Genomic DNA, 21,428 nt, shown 5'->3' on the forward strand with positions numbered 1-21,428 from the left:
GTAAAACATACAATAGACATTGGGGTACAGTACATGCATTAAGCAGTAATATCTACTTTTTATTAGCATTTTTGCCCCAAAAATTGGTTATTACCGCTTTTCTAAAATGTATTATAAAGCTGACCATGGAGAAATCGTTCGTCTTATGTAAATAATGCTGCCAGCGTAGTCAACAAGGGCATCAAAGCATTACGGGGCACTTACTAAGCAACAAAAGCTCAACTGTATCACATTAGAACTAGGCTATGGTACAGCCAGGACAGAGGGAGGTGGAAGGTTAAGTTATCGTAGCACCTCACTGGTGACTCTATGTAATACATGTCAGCAGTAAGGATGTCTGTTGGCAAAGTAATTATGTTAATTGGGCACCATACTGGGGGCATTATCTGTATCTGAGACTATACTGGGGGCATTATGTGTAACTAGCACTATACTGGGGGTATTATGTGTAACTGCCATGATACTGGAGGCATTTATTGTATCTGGCACTATTATGGGGCATTATGTGTATCTGGCACTATACTGGGGGCATTATGTGTCACTGGCACTATACTGGGGCCATTATGTGTAATTGACACCAGTGGCAGCTCCAGAGGTGGGGCTGCAGTGCAGTCCAAAGTTCAAACAGGGGAGCCACACCAACTGCCAGTGAGTCAGTTAGGATGATAGTTGGTGGCAGTAGGGGTGGCTCCCATATTTGAAATTTGGACTGCACTGTGGTCTCACCTCTGGAGCTAACAATGAGTGGCACTATACTGGGGGCATTATGTGTAACTTGCACTATACTGGAGGCATTATGTGTAACTGCCACTACCAGGGGCATTTTGTGTATCTGGCACTATACTAGGGGCATAATGTGTAACTGGCACTACCTGGGGCATTTTGTGTATCTGGCACTACACTGGGGGTATTATGCGTAAGGGGCATTACTGGGGGCAGTATGTGTAAGCATCTTTTATTGTGGCCATTATGTGTAAGTAGCACTACTGCTGGCAGTATGTATAAGGCTGCTAGTTGTGTGTGTGTAGAGGGGGCTGTGATCAGGGACGTGCGGTGAGCTAAATAGCTCAGGAGGCACTGGCTAGCACCAGAGTCAGATTTACATGCAACATAGAAGCCAAAATGTACATCTGGGCATTATACACAGGTGCAGCAGAATAAACTCCTGGAAATTTGGTGAGTTGTGATCAGGGTTGTATGGACAAGATAGGTAGGGGAGGCAGTGCCTCAGCTGCCATAGACTTTTTACTCCAGAGTTTTGGCTATAAAAATTATTAGAATAATGCAAAGAAGATATTTCAAACATATTTTTTGTATTTTTCATATACTTTATACAGTCAAAACTCTGGCACAAACGTTAGTATGACAGGAAAGGCTCTGCCTCACCTGTCTCACCCCACCGCACGTCACTGGCTGTGATAATATATACATTTGTTTTTGACAAAAAATATTGCAAGGCTACATCCACTTTCCCAGGAGCACGTGCATTTTCAGCGCGTGCATTGGGGGTGGGGTGGGGGGTTGCTTCAAAAACTCTCATTCAGGGTGCTGGTAATAAGCCTGGAGCCAGTCCCGCACTGAACAGTGGTGTGCATGGCAGGATTGCAAGGAGAAAGACGCTGATCTCCGTAAAGAACATTGCTGCCCGTCTGCAGTTCGTTAAAGATCACCTGGACAAGACAGAAGGCTTTTCGAACATTGGGGGTAATTCAGATCTGATCGCTAGGCAGTGATTTTTGCTATCCTGTAATCAGATAGTTGCTGCCTACAGGGGGAGTGTATTTTCGCTGTGCAAGTGTGCAAACGCATGTGTAGCAGAGCTGCACAAACTGATTTTGTGCAGTCACTGCGCAACCCAGGACTTACTCAGCCGCTGCGATCAAATCAGCCTGTTCGGGACCGGAATTGATGTCAGACACCCTCCCTTGAAACGCTTGGACATGCCTGCGTTTTTCCAGACACTCCCTGAAAACGGTCAGTTGCCACCCACAAACGGCCTCTTCCTGTCAATCTCCTTGCGAACGCCCGTGCGAATGGATCCTTCGTACAATCTCATTGCAGCGCGCCGATCCCTGTTGCAGAAGTGCGACGTGCCGGCGCAGTGCGGCTCTGATGCATCTGCAGTCGGACCTGTTCGCCCGTTGTGCGAAAACGCACAGCAGTGATTAGATCTGAATTACCCCCAAAGTTTTCTGGACAGTGGTGTCCAAAATAGAGCTTTTTGGTATAACTATAAATGAGAAGCAGTATGTTTGGAGAAAGGAGAACACTGGATTAAAGACTCATCTGTGAAACATGGTGGTGGTGGTTTCATGGTTCGGGCCTGTTTGCTGCATCTAGCCCAGGATGACTTGCCATCATTGATGGGCTAATGAATTCTGAATTATACCAGAAAATTCTAAAGGAAAATGGCCCTCATTCAGCTTCAGTTGCAGACACCGGCGCCATGTTTTCCTCCACAGCAGCCACATGTGATGTCACGTTCCCGCCACTTGCATTGTCCGGACCACTACCCGCAAACACTGTGTATCCACCCCGCCCCTCCCTCCCGATAGCCACCCCTGGCAATGACAGTGCGATCGTATCATGACTCGATGCGATCGCACTGAGATGCACGCGCAATGCAAATGCTGCTGATAATTGACCGATCTGCGTAAATGCATTGATTACTGAATTAGGGCCAATGTCAGGACATTTGTCCAAGAGCTGCATCTTTAAAGAACATGGGTCATGCAGCAAGACGACCCAAAGCACACAAGTAATTTGATTAAAGAATGGTTAAAGAAGATTAATTTTACTTTTGGAATGACCAAGTCAAAGTCCTGACTAGGGATGGCCATCGGTGAGTTATCCATCGATGGTTACCATTGATGGTAGTATTGATGGATAACCTCAATGGTGGGAAACCATCTGTATGGGAACCATCAATGGTTTTGTCCATCGATGGTGACCCTTTAATATTGAGAGAGTCGAGGGCTAATCAAGACTGGGGGCATGGCTTTGTGGGTGTTGGAGGCAGAGCTATGCTCCTTGTCCCTGACATCCTGGAGAGAAAAAAAATATTTGATAGCTCTTTATCATCAATGGCGGGAAACCATCTGGTTCTTCCCCATCGATGGTAAAAGTAGTTACCATCAGTCATAGACCATCGATGATTTCAAATATACAGTGGTGCTTGAAAGTTTGTGAACCATTCAGAATTTTCTATATTTCTACTGAAATTTGGCCTAAAAATACCTCAGATTTTCACACAAGTCCTAAAGTAGATAAAGAGAACCAAATCAAACGTTGTTGATTAGTCCTGAACATCGACTTTGAGGAATTTTACCCCATTCCTCCGTACAAAACAGCTTCAAGTTTGTTATGTTGATGGGTTTCCTCTCATGAACTGCTCGTTTCATGTCCTTCCACAACATTTCGATTGGATTAAGGTCAGGACTTTGACTTGGTCATTCCAATTTTAAATGTATTTTTCTTTAGCCATTATTTGGTCAAAGGACTCAAATCGCTTGGCATATTATATCAAGGGCCTGAAGTGCGCCACACTCTCGCCAACCAGGCACACATGCAATACAGTAACTTCTATTTGTTTCCAGACCTAGGTGTTTGTTAAGGCTTTTATGCCCTTTTGGCGGGAACTACAGTTCTTGGTGGGAACAGGTGTCGCTTGGCATGGGGGCCGGCAAGGCATACCCGCTGCTCACAAGCAAGTATGCGAACAAGCCTACTATACTTGGCCACAAGCCTAGCATCCACCTATATTTGCCCACAGGCCAAGTGCCCGAATTAACTGAGCCCTTGGGCCTAATGCTCGAACTATCTATGCCCAAGGATGTAGTACTCAGCCAGTATATAGTCTTACACAAGAGGCCCCCTTGCAGTCTGGATTTAGGCATCCATGAGTCTTCTATCTGCTGTCTCTCCTGTTTTCTGGCACCTGTGATCTTCCTTCTGCCATTTTGCTTCTTCATCTTTACTGCTCCCCCTCCACTGTTGAACTAACCTGACACTACTCTCGACAGCTAATAAAAGCTGAAGCAAGGAGGTGGAGCTACAGTATATCAAGCTCTAATTGGCTACAACAAATTTGAAACACCGCAGCACTTCATCAACCGGTGCTGGGATCCGATACCGAGTCCCAGCACCACCAGCCAATGTGTCCCTTGCCAGACACATCTTCACAACAGGGCGCCACTCCAGGCATCCTGTAAGCCAGGCATGTCCAAACTGCGGCCCTCCAGCTGTTGTGAAACTACATATCCCAGCATGCCCTGACAGTTTTGCTGTCAGAGAATGCTAAAGCTGTGTCAGGTTATGCTGGGATGTGTAGTTTCTCAACAGCTGGAGGGCCGCAGTTTGGACATGCCTGCTGTAAGCCAAATGCAGGTGCAGTGGGGCAGTGATCATGCCGCCCCCAGGAACCTGCACCCTGTGCGGTGGCACCACTCTCACTCTCCTAGTTATGGACCGGTAATTATGGCTACATTGTATATATACACACTGACTTTGTTCTGCTAAATAGTGGAATCCTTTACTGTCTCTTATTTTTACCTCTGGTAAACTCCAGTGGAGACAGGGACAGATGTGTGTGATCCCAAATACTCTTTACAGCAAAGTATCATAATATGGTGAGTGCTACAGTATATAAACAAACAATAATAAGTCATTTTATTCATAGCTAGTGACATATACATATTTCACTGACAAAATAAGTGTTATATGACGTACAGTATGTGTGAGGTACATGCTAGTGGCACAGACTTGTACGCAATTCGCAATATATGCAGCTTTGCATGTAGACAAACAGAAGTGTAATTGCTATTGTGTTCAAACTTCGCATCAGCCAGGGGCAGTGGCGTAAGTTCGTCACAGTTGCCCGGAGGCAAGATAAATATTGGTGCCCCCCTATTTCCTATATTAAGATAAGTGTGTGTGTGTGTGTGTGTGTGTGTGTGTGTGTGTGTGTGTGTGTGTGTATGGAATGTCCTGAAAAAAATGTATATACTGTATTTATACATTTAATTGTATTTTATTTTAAATCACACATTTCTTAGCAGTCATACCTAGGATTAGAACCCATGACCTGTTACACTGACAGCAGACACTTTACTGATGGAGTTATTTGCTCCTGTAGAGTAAGCATGAGAATTCTAACTATATGAAGTTACGTGTAATTGTCAGAGAAGTATCTTCATATAGTTAAAATTCTCATATTTCCTATACAGGAGCAAATAGCTTCATCAGTAAGATGTCTGCTTCCAGTGTAATAGGTTGTGGTTTCTAATCCTGGGTGTGATACTTGTAAAATGTGTATCTACAGTATAATAAAAAGGGTGTGACATGTACGGTGCAGGGACCAGTGAGGAAGTCGGCCACTGAAAAGACAGCGACAGCTATCAATTAACTTAATTCAATGGTGTCACAGAATGGGAGGAGAGGTGCCCCCCTTCAGAGCAGGAGCCCGGCGGCAGATGACTCCGTTGCCTCCCAGAGTTCTGCCTCTTGCCAGGGGTGACGTAAGAGAGAAGGGGCCCATCTGCAGTCTCTGTGCAAGCCCCTGCTCTCACTGGTGCAGTTGCCGAGTAGACTCTGGCACTGCGCCATAATACTGGTGATTTCTGTAATACGCTTGCGCAGACCTTTGTAAAGATGGCGGCTGCGCTCTTTTCCTTGTAATTTCTGCGGCACCGATGCTGGACCCTGGAGAGTTAAGTTAAATGTATGAGTGCAGGGTGTGCAGTGTGAGCCCCCCTTACTGCAGGGGCCTGTGTGCACCCCACATCCATTATAGATGAACCCACGACATTCAGCCTTACAGTATGTAAATCACATTTATTAGGTTAAATGATAGTTTTCATATAAAGAAACCTTTGATTTAGGCTTTGTTTTTGTGTGACCCTTTATCCGGGTTACCTCAATTACACCAACAGGTCATCTCTGCAAGGATTCTCTCTGTTAAAACAAATTATTACTGACCCAGCGTATGCTTACGGGAATCCTGAAAACATGACCTGTTGAGATTATTGAACATCGGAGTGTAGATATTTTAAGTGTAATACAAGTTTTAATGCAAACATACATTTGAAAAGTGAATTGTTACTGTATATAAAGAAGACAGTTTTCTTCACTGCTGAGTCCTGACACTTTAGAAACTCAGTCAAAGTTTGAGATTCATCTGAGTGACTCATAAGCACATGAGCAGGAGGCTGGGTCCTGTGCATCAAGTCAGGCATCCTTCCTTAGATCCATCACATGATGGGCCTGCAGGCTTTTCAGAACAGGAGGAGGGATCATCGGGGCTGATTTCCATTACTTGCAGCTGTGAGCCCAGTTTAAATGCTGGTGCTGAGCCCCCTGTTGCTCACTTACTTGTCAGGGCTGAGGATGCAGGTTGCAGTGCTGGGAGGGTTGGTGGTTATCAGTCTCTGCCTGATATCTGGCATCCAGGCAGGAAAACGTGAGTGTGGCTGTTTAGCATGTGTGGGTTATACTTCTGTTGTGGTTGCTTTATTCTTGCTGTGCAAACTCTTATTTCCTTGTTTTGGCCTAGGGTTACCAATGGTCTGTTATGTTATGGTCTTAATGCTTTCTGAAATCAGAGCTGATGGTAGGCAGCCTCTACTTCTACAGCTGTTGAACTACAAGTCCCATCATGATCGATGGGATTATTAGTGATTACTGTGGCAGCGGTATTTGCCTTGTACTTAAATTGCTTTGCATAATGTATTGCTGTGGAATAAGACTGTTCATGTTGGTGAGCACAATTATGCTGATACAATCACTTGATTTAAATGGTGTAATTATTGGCCTAAAAAAGCCTTGAAAATGCTTTACCACATTTCAGCATAACCATAGCTGTGATAGAATGATGAAGCAGTTCAGTGTAGAAACCAGTGTCCCAGGTTTAATGCTCAGATGGCTTTGGGACATGGCTACATGTGCTGTAGATGACAGGTGTGGTATGTGGTTCTGCTGCTATCAGCTGGCCCTAACCAGTATGATGCCCTAGGCAAGATTTTGGCTGGTGCCTCCTAGCACTACCACTAGTTCCACCTCTGACCCTGCACCTCTCTTCCAGGACCATCACCCCTCACCCACAGCAGTCCTCATTTTGGTCCCCCTATGTTTTAAATGGGAACAGTGTGTGCATTTGGCGCACAGCTCTGGAAGGGAAGGGGCACGGCCACACAACAGTACCACCAATTCAAATTACAACGCACAGTAGTGCAACTTTATTCACATTTTATCATGTGATGGTGTCCCTTATTCAGGCTACATCACACAGTAGTACCACTTTACCTTATATATGTTACTCCTCACAGTAGTGCCCCTTATTCACATTACATCATACCATATTGCTCTTTAGTCACATTACCACACATTAGTACCCTTTCTATATGTTATGCCACATAGAGCACCTTATACACATAATGGCACGTGAATAATGCATTTTTATGCATAATACCACACAGTAATGCCCATTACACAATGACACGCATAATAAATGTCCTTATAAACAATGCGCCTTGCACATTATGCCAACCTTTATTAATGCCCTTATACACATAATGTCCCATACACATGCTGCACATAATTAATTCCCTTGTACACAATGACACGCATAATGTCCCTTACAAATATGCCGCACATTAATGCATTTATACACATGACACACAATGCCCCTTACACATATTCCGAACACTACTGCACAACCAATCCACCCACACACAGCACTCACATGGCCACTAACACAGCCCTCTGCCTCTGCTTGGATACAGATGTGTCCACATACAGTACATCTTGCCTCAATATGCCATGTAGTAGGAGATTTCTTGCGTGAGTCAGCTGGTAGCGCTAACATCGGGCACCTTTTTTGCATTGCTATGTGGCTAGGATGCACAAGCAGCTTCTGATTAAAATGACATGCGGCATGCCTATATTCTTTGTGACTGTATCTGCACATGAAATGCTGCATTTCAGTGATTTCCAGGAATACACTGTAATGTAGCATTTCGTGTGCAGATAGTCACACACATAATATAGGCATGCTGCATAAAATTTTAATCGGGTGGTCTTCAGTATGCCGACTGACGGGATCCTGGCGCACAGTATACCGGCGCTGGGATCCCGACAGCCGGCATACCGACACTTATTCTCCCTCGTGGGGGTCCATGACCCCCCTGGAGGGAGAATAAAATAGTGTGGTGCGCCCCCGTGGCGAGCGCAGCGAGCCCGCAAGGGGCTCATTTGCGCTCGCCACAGTGTCAGTAAGCCGGCGGTCGGGCTCCCGGCGCCGGTATGCTGGTCGCCGGGAGCCCGACCGCCGGCATATCGTAGTGAACCCTTTTAATCAGCAGAAGCTGCTTGTGCCCCATGGCATGCCAAATGCCCTAGGCATTTGCCTAGTTTTCCTATGCCTAGGGCCGGCTCTGGCTGCTGTCAGGTTGTTGCCTCATCCCTTAATTCTGGACACGTATTAATTACTGGTTCTGTGGTTGGCTGACTTCAAGATGTAATTTCACCTGGTTTTAATCTGCCACAGTGTAATTAATGTGCCCAGAATTAAAGGGATGAGGTGGCAACCCTAGCTGTAGCCCATCCATTTCAAAGGTTGGCAGGGCATTCAGTTGTCTTCTGCGTGCCACTGATGTGTAGTGTGAGTTACACTTCTTTTTATCAGCTTGAACCAGTATGGCCATTCTCCCGACTCCTTAACAATACTCTTTAGCAAGTGTAACTTAAGGATGGTTACACTGGGTCTGGGACTGAGGGTCGACAGCACAAAGGTCGACGCCAATTGGTCGACATGGACAAAAGGTCAACATGAGTTTTTTTTATGGTTTTTTTGTGTCGTTTTCTTCGTAGAGTGACTGGGAACCTCAATTAGTGCACCGCTCGCCATGCTTCGGGCATGGTGCCTTCGCTCCGCTACCGCTTGGCACGCTTTACCGTTCCAATCGTAGTCCACGTGGATTGTAAGTATGAAAAGGTTCAAAAAAAAGGAAAAAATCGTGCAACTCATGTCGACCTTTTGTCCATGTCGACCTTTTGTCCATGTCGACCTTTTGTCCATGTCGACCTTTTGTCCATGTCGACCTTTTGTCCATGTCGACCTTTTGTCCATGTCGACCTTAGGTGTCGACCAATCGGCGTCTACCTAAGGTGTCGACCTTTGTGCTGTCGACCTGGAGTCCGGATACCGGTTACACTTTATTACTTAATGTATTTTTAATGTTGCAAAAGTCATTGGTTAATGGAACTTGCTAATTGAGCAGATGTCCATCTGAAATCCTGTGGTATCTGCATGTGATCTTGATAAATACTTTATCAATGGAACATGTAACTATTGTGTTACTGTAGATGGGGTTTTGGTGCCCACAGCGATAAATTTCTGTAACTTCTCTAGTGCGAACATAAACGCAGCAATATCTGGTTGTTGGTGGAAACCACTCAAGTTAATCGTATAAGTTTAATGGCTAATGACAGCCATGATAATGACCCTTATGTATGCGGTGAGGGGCTTCACAGCTAGCTTTGAAATGATTCCATTGGTTCACTCCTAAATAGCAACATAATCTAACCATTAACCCAAGACCTTATGTGGCTGGCTTCAGAATTGTTGGTGGAATTTCCCTGATCTATAGCTCCTACGCACTGGCCGACGGATGCCGTGACAGGCAGAGAAGTTTCTTCACCCAGCCCCGTAGCCCTGCATGCTAATATGGACGATGCTGTCCATATTGGTGGGGCTGCAAATCGTTCATCGTTGGTGCATACACACTGAAAGATATGAATAATCTCGTTCATTAATGAACTACATTGTTTCCGATCTTTCAGAGTAATTGGCTAGTGTGTAGGGCCCATTAAACTCTTATGCTGTTATCTTAACATATTTAGGAAATTGTTATGAGATGTGGTATGGCTAAATGAAAGCTAGGTTTCCCAGGTGCTATTGAATTGGGTTCTCCTCCTACTAAATTTAATTGGCTGTCAATCTGAGAGAACAGTAAATACTAAATATACCACTAAGTGATTAAGCAAATTTATATATATATATATATATATATATATATATATATATATAATATAATAATTTTTTTTTTTTTTTTTTTTTGGGCAGTCAATTGTAAAGGCAACTCAGGCTTGTTTTGCACTAATCATTTTTGCCCATCTAAATCTGGAAGGCAACATCTGCAAGAATTGAGGGTTCTGAAATTCCACTGCTTAGTACATGTACCCCTACAGTATATACTGTTAACCTTTTAAGTAGTGTAATAATAAATTGGGATAGCTGATGTACTTTTTAGCCATCCTCAAAGAGAAAAAATCATGCAGTCTTTAACAGATGCATTAATATATAATGTGGATAAATGGCAGTTTAACTTTAAGAAACTCAACTTTCAGGGTGGAAAACATTCTAAAGGGCCTGGAGTGCCCCTAACTGATGCCGCTTTATCTGGCCTGTCAACAAAGACAAGTTTGACACTAGAAAATGGAGGTCTGCTATATGGACAGATACTACTAGACCACCCAGTGTGACTATGGCTTCGGTCTCAAACACTGTTAAATACTTGTAAGGATACAAGATTAAAGCAGACCATGGTTACAAAAATATCGGTGTTTTGATGCTGCTTCTCTGGATGGCAGTTCCTCATACAGAAGTGTCTAGCAGTAGCTGCCAGAGCCCTATGGGTGGCATTTAAAAAAAAAAAAAAAACACAGAACCTTCATCTAATTGGGGGTTGTGGGGTTATCTGCCGAACATGCATTTTCATAAGGGTGGTGTGACAACATTCAGATGGGATGTAGTTCATATGCCATTCAGACAGCCTGACTTTATTGGTAGCAAGAAGATGAGCCATAGTATCAGTGATGTTACCAAGATCATTAACGAAGGGTACAAAATAGTATTCCACTGTACCAAAGGGGAATCTCTTGATAACAGAGGGGCCTATTTACGAAGCCTTGGACAGAGAAAGTGGATGGAGATAAATTACCAGCCGATCAACTTCCAACTGCCATGTTTGAAAAATGAGTTAGGAGGAGATTACTTTATCTTTGTCCCCTTTATCTCCATCCAAGGCTTGGTAAATAGACCCCAAAATGTTATGTGGTGCTGGGAACCTTGCAGAACAGTACAGTGATGGGTGCAATAAGGGTACAAGCCTCTTTTCAGGACTTGCTGGTAAAGCATCAATGAGCTTCATATCTTGACCTTGATGTAGTGCATTTGATTAATTGGAGACTTTACAGCATTGCTCAAGTTCAAGCATTGCTCAAGTTCATGCTCCATGCAAAAGACTTCCTTAATAAGATTTACAAGGCAGGTCTCCACAATCCAAATGTAACACTGTGGTTTTTTTTTTTTTTTTTTGTGCTACTGTGTAATTTATGGTCAGCTACTCTAACTTGGAAATTCTACTTCTCCTCCAAGAACATTCCCCAAAGTGTTTGGTAGTTCTTATGGGTACTCTGTTGGAAACAATGTATCAGTATGGGTTTGCCAGAGCAGCCTAGGGGACTCTTCCACAAGATCATGGCTGAATAATTGATGCAATAACTCTTGGATTGGCAACTAACTTATCAACCCCAACCTCTGCTAAAGGTTCTAATATTAGGGACAAGACTTGGTGAGATTAATGGGTCTATTTACTAAGCCGTGGTGATAAAGTACCAGCCAATTGGCTCCTGTCACTTCTCAAATACAGCCTGTAACATGGCAGTTAGGAGCAGATTGGCTGGTAATTTACCTCTAATACCCCCATACCTTCCCTTTCAAAATCCACCTTCTATTGGGTCCACTAGCTCAGCCTATTATCCTTTTATGTGGTACCACTATGTGTTCTTAGTCTGTTTACCCTGTTCTGTATCTCTGCTCAGAATACTGGCTAATTCCTGCTTGGAAGCACAAATGCCTTATGAAGATGGTTCCCTCCCCCACATATTTTATATAAACATAAAATCCACAACTGACAAGACTAAGGGGGAATTGAATTCTACACAAATTGCTGTTGCCACGGTGTTAAAATGCTGACAGCAGCTGATTTGCCCCCCCCCCCCTTCTTGCCTAAAAGTGCTTTCTACCCTATGGAGTAGTGAACACTTAAGTGAGATCCTGCTGCTGTAATGTGTAGGGCGTATTCATTCAGCAGTAACTGAATTGCCGCCCCCCCCCCCCCCCATAACCTGGATGTATCTGCACCTATATAGAATCTTCATGCAAAGCAGTAGGGTGGTCTCAAATTGCCTGCCAAACATTGGGAAGATATCTGATCTTTGGAGGGAAAGTGCAGTGGTTGCTTATAGCAACCAGCCAAGTCCTTGCTATTTCATGGAATGTACAATAAATTATAGCTAGAAACTGGTCTCTAGGGACAACTTATCTACAGGTGGAATTCAGTTTAGTGGGAGCCCAAATGTATTGGGAGTCCACTGGATCAATTCAATGTTCCCTTCCCTCCCTACCCCCTCCTTGGGTGTGCATGCTATGTGCACACCCATTAGTATTGGGTTTAGACACGCAAAGTAGCTAAACTGCTTTGGTGCCAAAACAGGAGTTTGGGAGCCCCAAAGTGCCAACTTATCGCACACTTTAGCTCACACATCGGGAACCTGCGAGCTGAAATGAGTCCCCAATGGGAATTTGTTCTGAAATCTGAATTAATCAACCCAGATTGCCTGTACACACTGCAGCGATGTTAATGAAGGTTGGAACGATCATGTTCTGTCCTTTTAGCATAAACAAGGATGCTAGTGACTGTCGCAAGTGTTCACGGGAGCACACAATCCTGCAATGTAAGCCAAAACTGAATTTTGGAACATCGCTCCAGTGTGTACCCAGCTTACAAACCTAAAATAACATGCACTATGCCAATGAGTAAGCTGTTTAAAATGTATCCATTCCTGCTTTTGACCATAATCGCATTACAATCCACAAAACTGATCTATTTTATCTCACAAAGTATTTATTTGTCTTGACAAATCTTAATTACTTCCACAAGTTTATCTAATGTCTTTACAGTATCAATAAACATAATTATCTCTAGTTCAAAAGAGAAATATATTTTCCAATGATGGCACAGCCCAAAATTTAAATAGTGGAGCCAAACAAACTGCCAGGGAGTCCCAGTTGGCAATCTTTTGGGTGGCAGTTGTTGTGGCTCCCCTATTTGAAATTTGTGCTGTACTGCAACTGAATATATATATATTTTTTTTTTTTTTATAACTGTTAAATATACCCAGAAATGAACTCCCAAACTTTTTAAGTTACAGTAGTAAAACTATGTTTGTGGAGATGTATCAAGCTTCAAGAGGTAATGTGAGGAAGAACCTAGCAGTCTGAGATCAGAAATTAACTGGATGCTATGGTTAACTCATAGAGGCTTAATGAATCTCCCCTGTATGTTAATAGTCTTACCCCAAGATTCTGGAGCATTAATGGAAGCATCCATACAGTGAGTAAAATGGACATCTACAAGTACCACTGCAGCTAATTGTCCAAGTTTAGACTCCTTAATAGCAATGTCCTGAGTTGGTCACTGATATGTTAATTTTTGTAACACTTCCTTTGGGTAAGTGTTTTACACTTGAATCCATTCTTGAGTGGGTCAGTAGTGGATGAATCCATTTAAATGGCCACTGCTATTGACCATTCCAGGACCTTGCCCAACATACCATGGCTGTTCTAGGATCTGGTGTGGAATGGTTTTATTCAGTAGTCTAGTTCCAAGAAAAATCAATTAAATCCTTAGGCTGTACTGTCACATTGCAATTAGCTTTAGTAGTGGTCAGCTGAGTAGATGCTGAAGAGGGTTGCGTATGTAACAATGGGTTTTATATCTAGTTTCTGCATTAATTGGATAATTAGTGGCACAACATTCGCATGTGTATACTGTACAGCATAATGTGCTAAAACCATTTCCTTCAAAAGTTGATGGGTTTTTTTTTAACGGACACTATTTTCTTACCAACTCTAAGGGTTAAGCTGGTAACCATTTCCATTATGGCTGCTTGGGTGCTGTTACTACAGATATATGAAGGATAACAAATCCAGTTAAAATAGCTGGGTATTTTTTTATTTTTTTTTGTATCTGGCTTTTAGTCTTGTATGACTTAAGTCAAATGCATCCAATTTAAGAACAAATAGCTTTAACAGGGATGTCGTTAAGATGCCAGCTGCAGGATCCCAATTAAGTATAGCGGGGAGGTTAGGTTTAGGTGCCACCGGGGGGCTAGGGTTAGCCACCACTGGGGGAGGTTAGGTTTAGGAATAAAGGGGGGCGCAATAGTCTACAGGAAGGTGGGGGGTAGGTTTAGGCACCACCAGGGAGGGTTAGGGGGTAACGTACTTGCCTCCACCCAGAGGCATCACTGGGTGTGGTGACACCCGGTGCGCACCCTTCATATCAGTGTGCCAGGGGGCATGGTCACTAACAAAGGTGGCATGGCCTCGCAGGGCTGTCACTCCAGGGGTGTGTCCAGCATCTCCAGAGATGCTGTGCTGCCCCTGGAGACTGTCTGCAGCGCTGTCAGCTCCTCTTCTGACAGGAGCCAGGTGCTGTAGCAGACTTTCACACTGCAGCACCTGGCTCTTGTCACTGTGGAGGAGCCCACAGTGTGCTGTCACCCCTTCCTGGCATCGTACACCAGCCTTGTGACGCCACTGCCTCCACCCCTATTGGCATTTCAATGATTGGGATGCCAGCACTGGCATCCTGTTCAGCAGTCAAACATACTAAACCCCCTTTAACATGTAATATCCTCGTGGTAACTTAATTAAAACTAATTTCCCATCTAGGGTGTTGGTGCAACAAGTCCAACTGACTGCTCTTGTAAAGTGAGGTGTATTTTGTCAACCTCCATAATGACCTGAGGATGTTGACATGTCCAAATCAACTAAATTCATTATTCATCATGTCCAAACTCATCATGAAATGTTGATATGTTTAGAATGTTGACAAAACATCTCTGGGGGCTCAGTAGTGACTTGCCTGGTCCAGTGGCTCCAGCTGTGTCTCCCAAGTCCAGCTGGTACAACAGTACTAACTGGTGGTTGGTGACTAACTCTCCCCTCATGTAGCCCAACCCTCTGTTTCTGGACCATGCAGAATGCTTAACAGGTCAACATTCTGGAGATACTGACATGTTTAACATTGATCTTTCCACAATGTCTACTGTCTACATCATGACTGCATCCTGGTTCTGATGTGTGAGCTGAAAGTAACTCTGGCTTTCCCTTGTAAAGATGCAAAGTGCTTCCTTCTGTAGTAAGGAAGGGAAGTGGTGTGGACAGTCATAAGGAATTGGTATATTTTTTACACTTAAGTTATTGAAAGGCAAGAATGCAAAACTCGGGTAAATCTCCAAACACCTATTCTAGTAAAACCATGCCTACTTGGCTGTATTATAAACCTAGAAGTGGGGAGAATTGGATTGTGATAGGGATGCTTGAAAAAGGTGTATGGATTTTGCAATCACTAGTTTTTGGAGCTAGAAAGCTGCTGCCATGTTCTGTGCATTTAAAAATGACTCTTGCTGCTAATCAGCTGACCCGAGTTAATGGTTAAGACTTTACTAAAGACATCCTTTTGGAGAATGACTGTTACTACATGTAAGAATAGGAAGAATTTGAAGCATTCATCTTTCCATTCTATAGAAAACCTGTAGACTCAGAATAGTTTTTGTATGACCACCTGCAGCTGTTGGAAAGTTAAATCCTATACACCATTCTTCCATTGTGTGTTGTGCAAACTTAGTCTTGCCCAGGAAGGATTTGTACAAGCCGATATACTAGCTATCTGGAGAGGGACATCATTTAAAGGCAGGTTGTCCACATTTTGGGTGAGGAGAAATATTAAACTTCAAATAACAAGGTTGGACCATCATACTGTACTAATGCTAGATATGCACCCTAACAGGATTTCAGGATGTGATGGAATTTGGAAGGAGATCAGGCAAGGAAGGCCACCATAACCAGATACATGGCTGGTTTCCTGACAGCAGTCCGTGGGATGAGAAGCTCTATCCTGCCTGGAAGACTAATGATGTCAGATGGGAGAACTGCTGGAGAGGTAATAACTTTGGTTTACATCTTTAGAAGTGCCAATTAGTATGTAAACTTATCACATCTAGACCTTCAGCTCTACAAATAACTGCTAGAAATGTAATACAGGTTGAGTATCCCATATCCAAATATTCCGAAATTCGGAATATTCTGAAATACGGACTTTTTTGAGGTAGAGTGAGATAGTGAAACCTTTGTTTTTTTGATGGCTCAATGTACACAAACTTTGTTTAATACACAAAGTTATTAATAATATTGTATTAAATGACCTTCAGGCAGTGTGTATAAGGTGTATATGAAACATAAATGAATTGTGTGAATGTAGACACACTTTGTTTAATGCACAAAGTTATAAAAAATTGGCTAAAATTACCTTCAGGCTGTGTGTATAAGGTGTATATGTAACATAAATGCATTCTGTGCTTAGACTTGGGTCCCATCGCCATGATATCTCATTATGGTATGCAATTAATCCAAAATACGGAAAAATCCGATATCCAAAATACTTCTGGTCCCAAGCATTTTGGATAAGAGACTCAACCTGTAGTATGGTTTACTAAATGCCACATTGCCCAAATATTACCATGGCTATTTCATTGTTTTTAATGAAAGCAAATGGGAAATTCTTTCTGGTGCTGGTAGCCAGCAGGTTTCTGTAAAACTGGCTGACTAGCTAAGACTATACACTGCATCTGCCAGGTCTCCTAAGCTTACTTTTCTACAGGCTGTTCAGAGAATTCCACATAGGCAAAATTCACTGTTGCTAAAGCAATTGAGCTTGGGTACCCCTTTGTATCGGACTTCTGTGCTGGGGTTTTGGTTGGTTTTGACAATGTACTAATACCAACTAGGTATTAGTTTGTTCCATGATCAGCAATCAGTATCTGTATTTGCATCCAAGAGAATGTTTTGAACTAAAGGACACAAATGCCCTTATAATTTTGCTGTACTGGACTTAACACTACCAAAGAATCACTGCAGAAAACTGCTTTTGTAACTAGACCTCTATTGTGTTTTTTTTATTTAGGTGGCAAAGTGTTGGCAATCCTGACCAGTGACAGCCCTGTGCTGATAGGGTCGAATGTTACATTTGCTGTTACTCTGAAGTTTCCCAGGTGTCAAAAAGAAAATGAAGATGGGGATATTATCTATGAAAGAGGATGTGGAAATGGTAAATGTACTTCTACACCTGTAGAATGGAGTGCCAGAAGGCCCATGTGTGCGGCTCTAACATGTCTACCTTTTAGCTTCCTCCAGTTATCAAGACCAGTATGTTTATAACTGGACCAAGTGGGTAGACTTCTGTGATGAAGGAAACTGCAGTTTTGTCAACAAGTATCCAGATGGAAGACCACTCCCACATCGCCGTGACTGGAGGTGGAATAACTTCATTTACGTCTTCTCAACAATGGGTGGGTATAAAGTCTATCGCCTCTACCTGTCTATGTGGGCACTAAAAGACTATGTTGGTTCACAAGGGGATCTTGTCAGGGGAGTGGTTTAAAATAAATAAAATGGTCGCTTATTTTTGGACTTCATAGATGTATGGGAAGACACAAGGTAAATCTTAGTCCATTGCTGTCGAAGACCCACTTTAGCTATGAAACTTGACTTGGTAGAATCAACACTTGGTAAAATGGAAATAAATTTGGCAAAAGTGAAATGTCAGTAGCTTGGTTTGCATTTGAATCCAATGGATAGATGGGTTGTATTATGGGTATAATATAAAAATATGTAAGATCTGTTATATGATCCTCCCTTCATAGGAGGACTAAAGCAAGAGTATAAAACCTTAACTATGCAAAGGGTGTTTAAATACTTCAGAGTGGTAGCAGTTATGTGAGACCTTATTTGACATACCATTTCTACACCCAGGTCAGTACTATACCCAAATTGGGAGATCTTCTGCCCTTCTGTCATTGAACACTACAAACATCACAGCTGGCACACAGATGATTGAAGTGTCAGTCTTCAGAAGAGGACATCAAAGACATTATCCTGTTACCAAAGCAAGTGGTATATACATTGTAACGGGTAAGTCTGTATGGGTATATACTTGGTGTTGCTTACAAAGAAGCAATCTGATGCTTGAGCACCTTCCAGCCAATATCTACTAAGCATTGATACTTGGCTGTAGTCAATGTCTTTAAGGTCCTAATGTAGGGTCTGCTGACTAGTTTAATGGTCCTTGAGCATCTTGATTGTTATCCTGAACCGGTGTATTGACAAAGCTGCAACATGCTTGACTACGGCTCTGCATAATGGCTAATTCTTAACAAATGGAAAGGTTGATTTTTGTGTGTTTGCATATTCCAGATCAAATTCCATTCTATGTTAACATCTCCCAAACGAATGATAAGAATTCCTCAGACAACATCTACATTAAGGATTCTCCAATTAAATTTGACATCAAAATCCATGATCCAAGCAATTACCTCAAGAAGGCTGTAGTGTCCTTTGACTGGGACTATGGTGATGGGAATGGCTCCTCTGTTTCCAATAACCCGCTGTCTAGTCACACATACACCACACATGGGAACTTTAGTCTGAACCTGACCATCAAAGCAGCCATTCCTGGACCCTGTCAGCCTGTTACTCCTACTCCAGTTCCTACAACGTATCTACCAACAACCACCAATTCTTTCACCACTGCAAATACAACTGGTAAGTTGTAATGTCACTAAACACATACCCTCTACTACCAGAGTATTAATGTTTCTCTGATTTACAGATAATTCAACAGATTTGCCATCATTTGAAGCTGAAACTGCCCCACTAACCACTGAAAGACCTAATGTTACCACTGCTCATACAACCACAATACATTCTACTCCTGTTCCTGGCTGCTTTATCTACAGATATGGTCACTACAACACCAAAATTACAGTTGTAGGTAGGTTGTAACAAGCCACTGGCTCTCGCTGGCTCCAATAAGAGCCCAAGCTTAGACTTCCCTTCTTACTCCTAGATGGCATCCTGCAGGTGAGCATTGTTGAAATGACAAGTGTCAAAGTGTCTACCGCTCAGACTGTAAACTCTCTGATGGACTTCATAGTGTCTTGCCAAGGAAGGTGAGTGTTGGTTTGATGTGAGACAGACTTTATAAGTCTGGAAAAACCAAATTAATATCCAGCTTTCCTTCCAGCCTGCCTACAGATGCCTGCACAATTGTGTCAGATTCTACGTGCACGGTTCCTCAGGACATGATCTGTGAAGAAGTTCCAGCTTCTGACCAATGCTTGGTGACCCTACGCAGAGCCTTTGTAGAGCCAGGATCCTACTGTGTGAATATTACACTGAGTGATGATGCAAGTCTGGCTCTTGCTAGTACACTGGTCTCTATAGAGGGAGGTGAGTAAAGTCTACAATGTGTATACAACCAAACTTGAAAATACAAATCCTCTACAGTGAGCTTTAATATTCTGAGCATCAGACACACAATACTTTCAGTAACAGAACTGAGTAAAGCAAGAACAGGTGCTGACATTGCAGGACTGGTGCTTTTCTGTTATCTGGGGTTCCCCCTTATACACATGGATGCTATAATGTGGTCAAAAGGAGAATTTTAATTTGTTAAAGTACAAATCGAGGGTGTTAACTGAGAAATGGGGTTATCAAACGGTTCATGTTTTCACAATCTAACCATGCACAGGTGAAAAATCTCTTGCTGGGTCACCTTTGTATCCATTCTGAAAGTACAGCTCTTATCCAAAAAGTTCCTTATTAAAATGAAATGATGCCGTTATTCTTCCAGATGGAGGGGTGTATATGTGCAATATAGAATTCCTTTTCCACTCACTACAGCACAGGTGGTTTTGTCTCTAGTACTGGGGTTTATGCCTAAACTTGTTTGTTCTCTTCATTTGAAGACCTTGGTGTTAGAATAATTTTTATACTTCAAAAAAAAAAAAAATATTTTTCCTCCTTACTTCTGTAGAGGCTGGAACTACCACATATGTGAAGGCAGTGCTGGTTCATCTGGGGTTGATTGCCCTTGCTGCAGTTATTGTTGCAGTGACTGGTGTCCTTCTTTACAAGTGAGTGAACTCTCCAAATCCAATTTATATTTGGAAGGGGGGGTGGTGTGACTGCTTTCACTGGTGCGCAATGAGCATCAACATGTTCTAAATGCAGTCTTAAGTGTGTGTGGTTTATACCCTCCTGCCCAGTCACGTCTGATACTTTTTTCCCCAGGAAATACAAGCCATACAGACCCATTGAGAATGCTGCAGACCAAAGTGGTGGACAAGGGATAAAAGTGTACTTCAGCCAGATCAAAAACGTTCTCTTTCAAGGAAACCATGAGCATGAACCTCTTCTAAAGAGCAAGGCTGGAATAATATAACTCTGTGCCTACCTATGTTAGACTGACTATCCCGGCATTCTACTAGCTGGGATCTGTATGAAAGTGATTTAATATCTAAAGCTTCTCATTGACCTGTAAGACCAGAGTTCCAGTAAAAAGGTTTGCATTTCAAATCTAGGAGACTGGTAGCAGCTTGAAGGGTCTGGGGGTGGCTGTAGAGTACATACTGGGGAAGGGATCTACCTACTGTCACTGGCTTGATACTGTATATTACACTGAGGCTAAACGGTACTGTTATGTGGGATGGCCAGTGGTTCTAAAGTGAATACTAATTGAAATGGGGCTCGTGCAATTATTAGCTTGGAGGTACCAATGTAACTTGCCCCACCATTAGAGATGCACAATCCTGTGTTTTGATATGTAACTTTCCAGTTACTGTTTGCAGTAGCTTATGATGGTACAAACCACTAGTAAACTGAATTCTTTGCCAGCTATACCAGTGTATCTGTGCATTGACTTAACTCATCAACCTTTGACTGTTTTGTAAGTAGAGTCTAAATGACTTGCTATAACTGCAACTTAATGTATGTCATGCAGTCCTGGGTGACTAGTGTGGAGCCTAACTGCTGTGCTTTAGCAACTGCACCTTATCTAATAAAGAAAATGTTTGCCCTAGAATCCTGTGTTCTGAACTGTAACTAGTGTTAAAATGCAGTTGACGTTTAATGTACAGTGACCTCACTCAGATAACATAATGCTGGTCGAGGACTAATACCTCGGATCACACATTGGTAGTTCTCGACAGAATGCATCTTGGCCGTCTGCCTCCCTGTAACTTAAGGGGTCTATTTACTAAGACTTGGACTGAAAAAGTGGACGGAGATAAAGTACCAGACAATCTGCTCCTAGCTGACTTATTTTATTTTTTTCCCTCAAACAGCCTGTGACATGGTAGTTAGGAGCCTACTTTTTTTTTTTTTACTTCATCTCCATACAGGGCTTAGTAAATAGACCCCTAAGTTTACAGCTAGTGAGCTTCACCTACACACAGCCAGCAGA

The 21,428-nt window shown here is 42.8% G+C and overlaps 1 protein-coding gene across 1 annotated transcript; it reads left to right on the forward strand.

The window, feature by feature from the left end:
• The first annotated feature begins 6,350 nt into the window (after positions 1–6,350).
• On the forward strand, positions 6,351–21,047 carry LOC134927365 (protein QNR-71-like). Its single transcript, XM_063921719.1, has 11 exons — positions 6,351–6,457; positions 15,918–16,070; positions 17,091–17,234; positions 17,311–17,475; positions 17,939–18,097; positions 18,380–18,727; positions 18,795–18,956; positions 19,032–19,134; positions 19,209–19,414; positions 20,001–20,100; positions 20,258–21,047. Exons 1-11 carry the CDS (start codon positions 6,385–6,387, stop codon positions 20,406–20,408), a joined length of 1,764 nt encoding a protein of 587 aa, XP_063777789.1. The 5' UTR covers positions 6,351–6,384; the 3' UTR covers positions 20,409–21,047.
• The last annotated feature ends 381 nt before the right edge of the window (positions 21,048–21,428 follow it).

This window comes from Pseudophryne corroboree, chromosome 5 (assembly GCF_028390025.1).
Source record: "Pseudophryne corroboree isolate aPseCor3 chromosome 5, aPseCor3.hap2, whole genome shotgun sequence".
NCBI classification, from domain to species: domain Eukaryota; kingdom Metazoa; phylum Chordata; class Amphibia; order Anura; family Myobatrachidae; genus Pseudophryne; species Pseudophryne corroboree.

Bases quoted from the DNA above. Each gene is read 5' to 3' on its own strand.
- LOC134927365 (XM_063921719.1), top strand. From the start codon at position 6,385: ATGCAGGTTGCAGTGCTGGGAGGGTTGGTGGTTATCAGTCTCTGCCTG. The intron at 6,458-15,917 runs GTGAGTGTGGCT...GCACCCTAACAG, and splicing joins TGGCATCCAGGCAGGAAAAC to GATTTCAGGATGTGATGGAA. The intron at 18,098-18,379 runs GTAAGTCTGTAT...TGCATATTCCAG, and splicing joins TGGTATATACATTGTAACGG to ATCAAATTCCATTCTATGTT.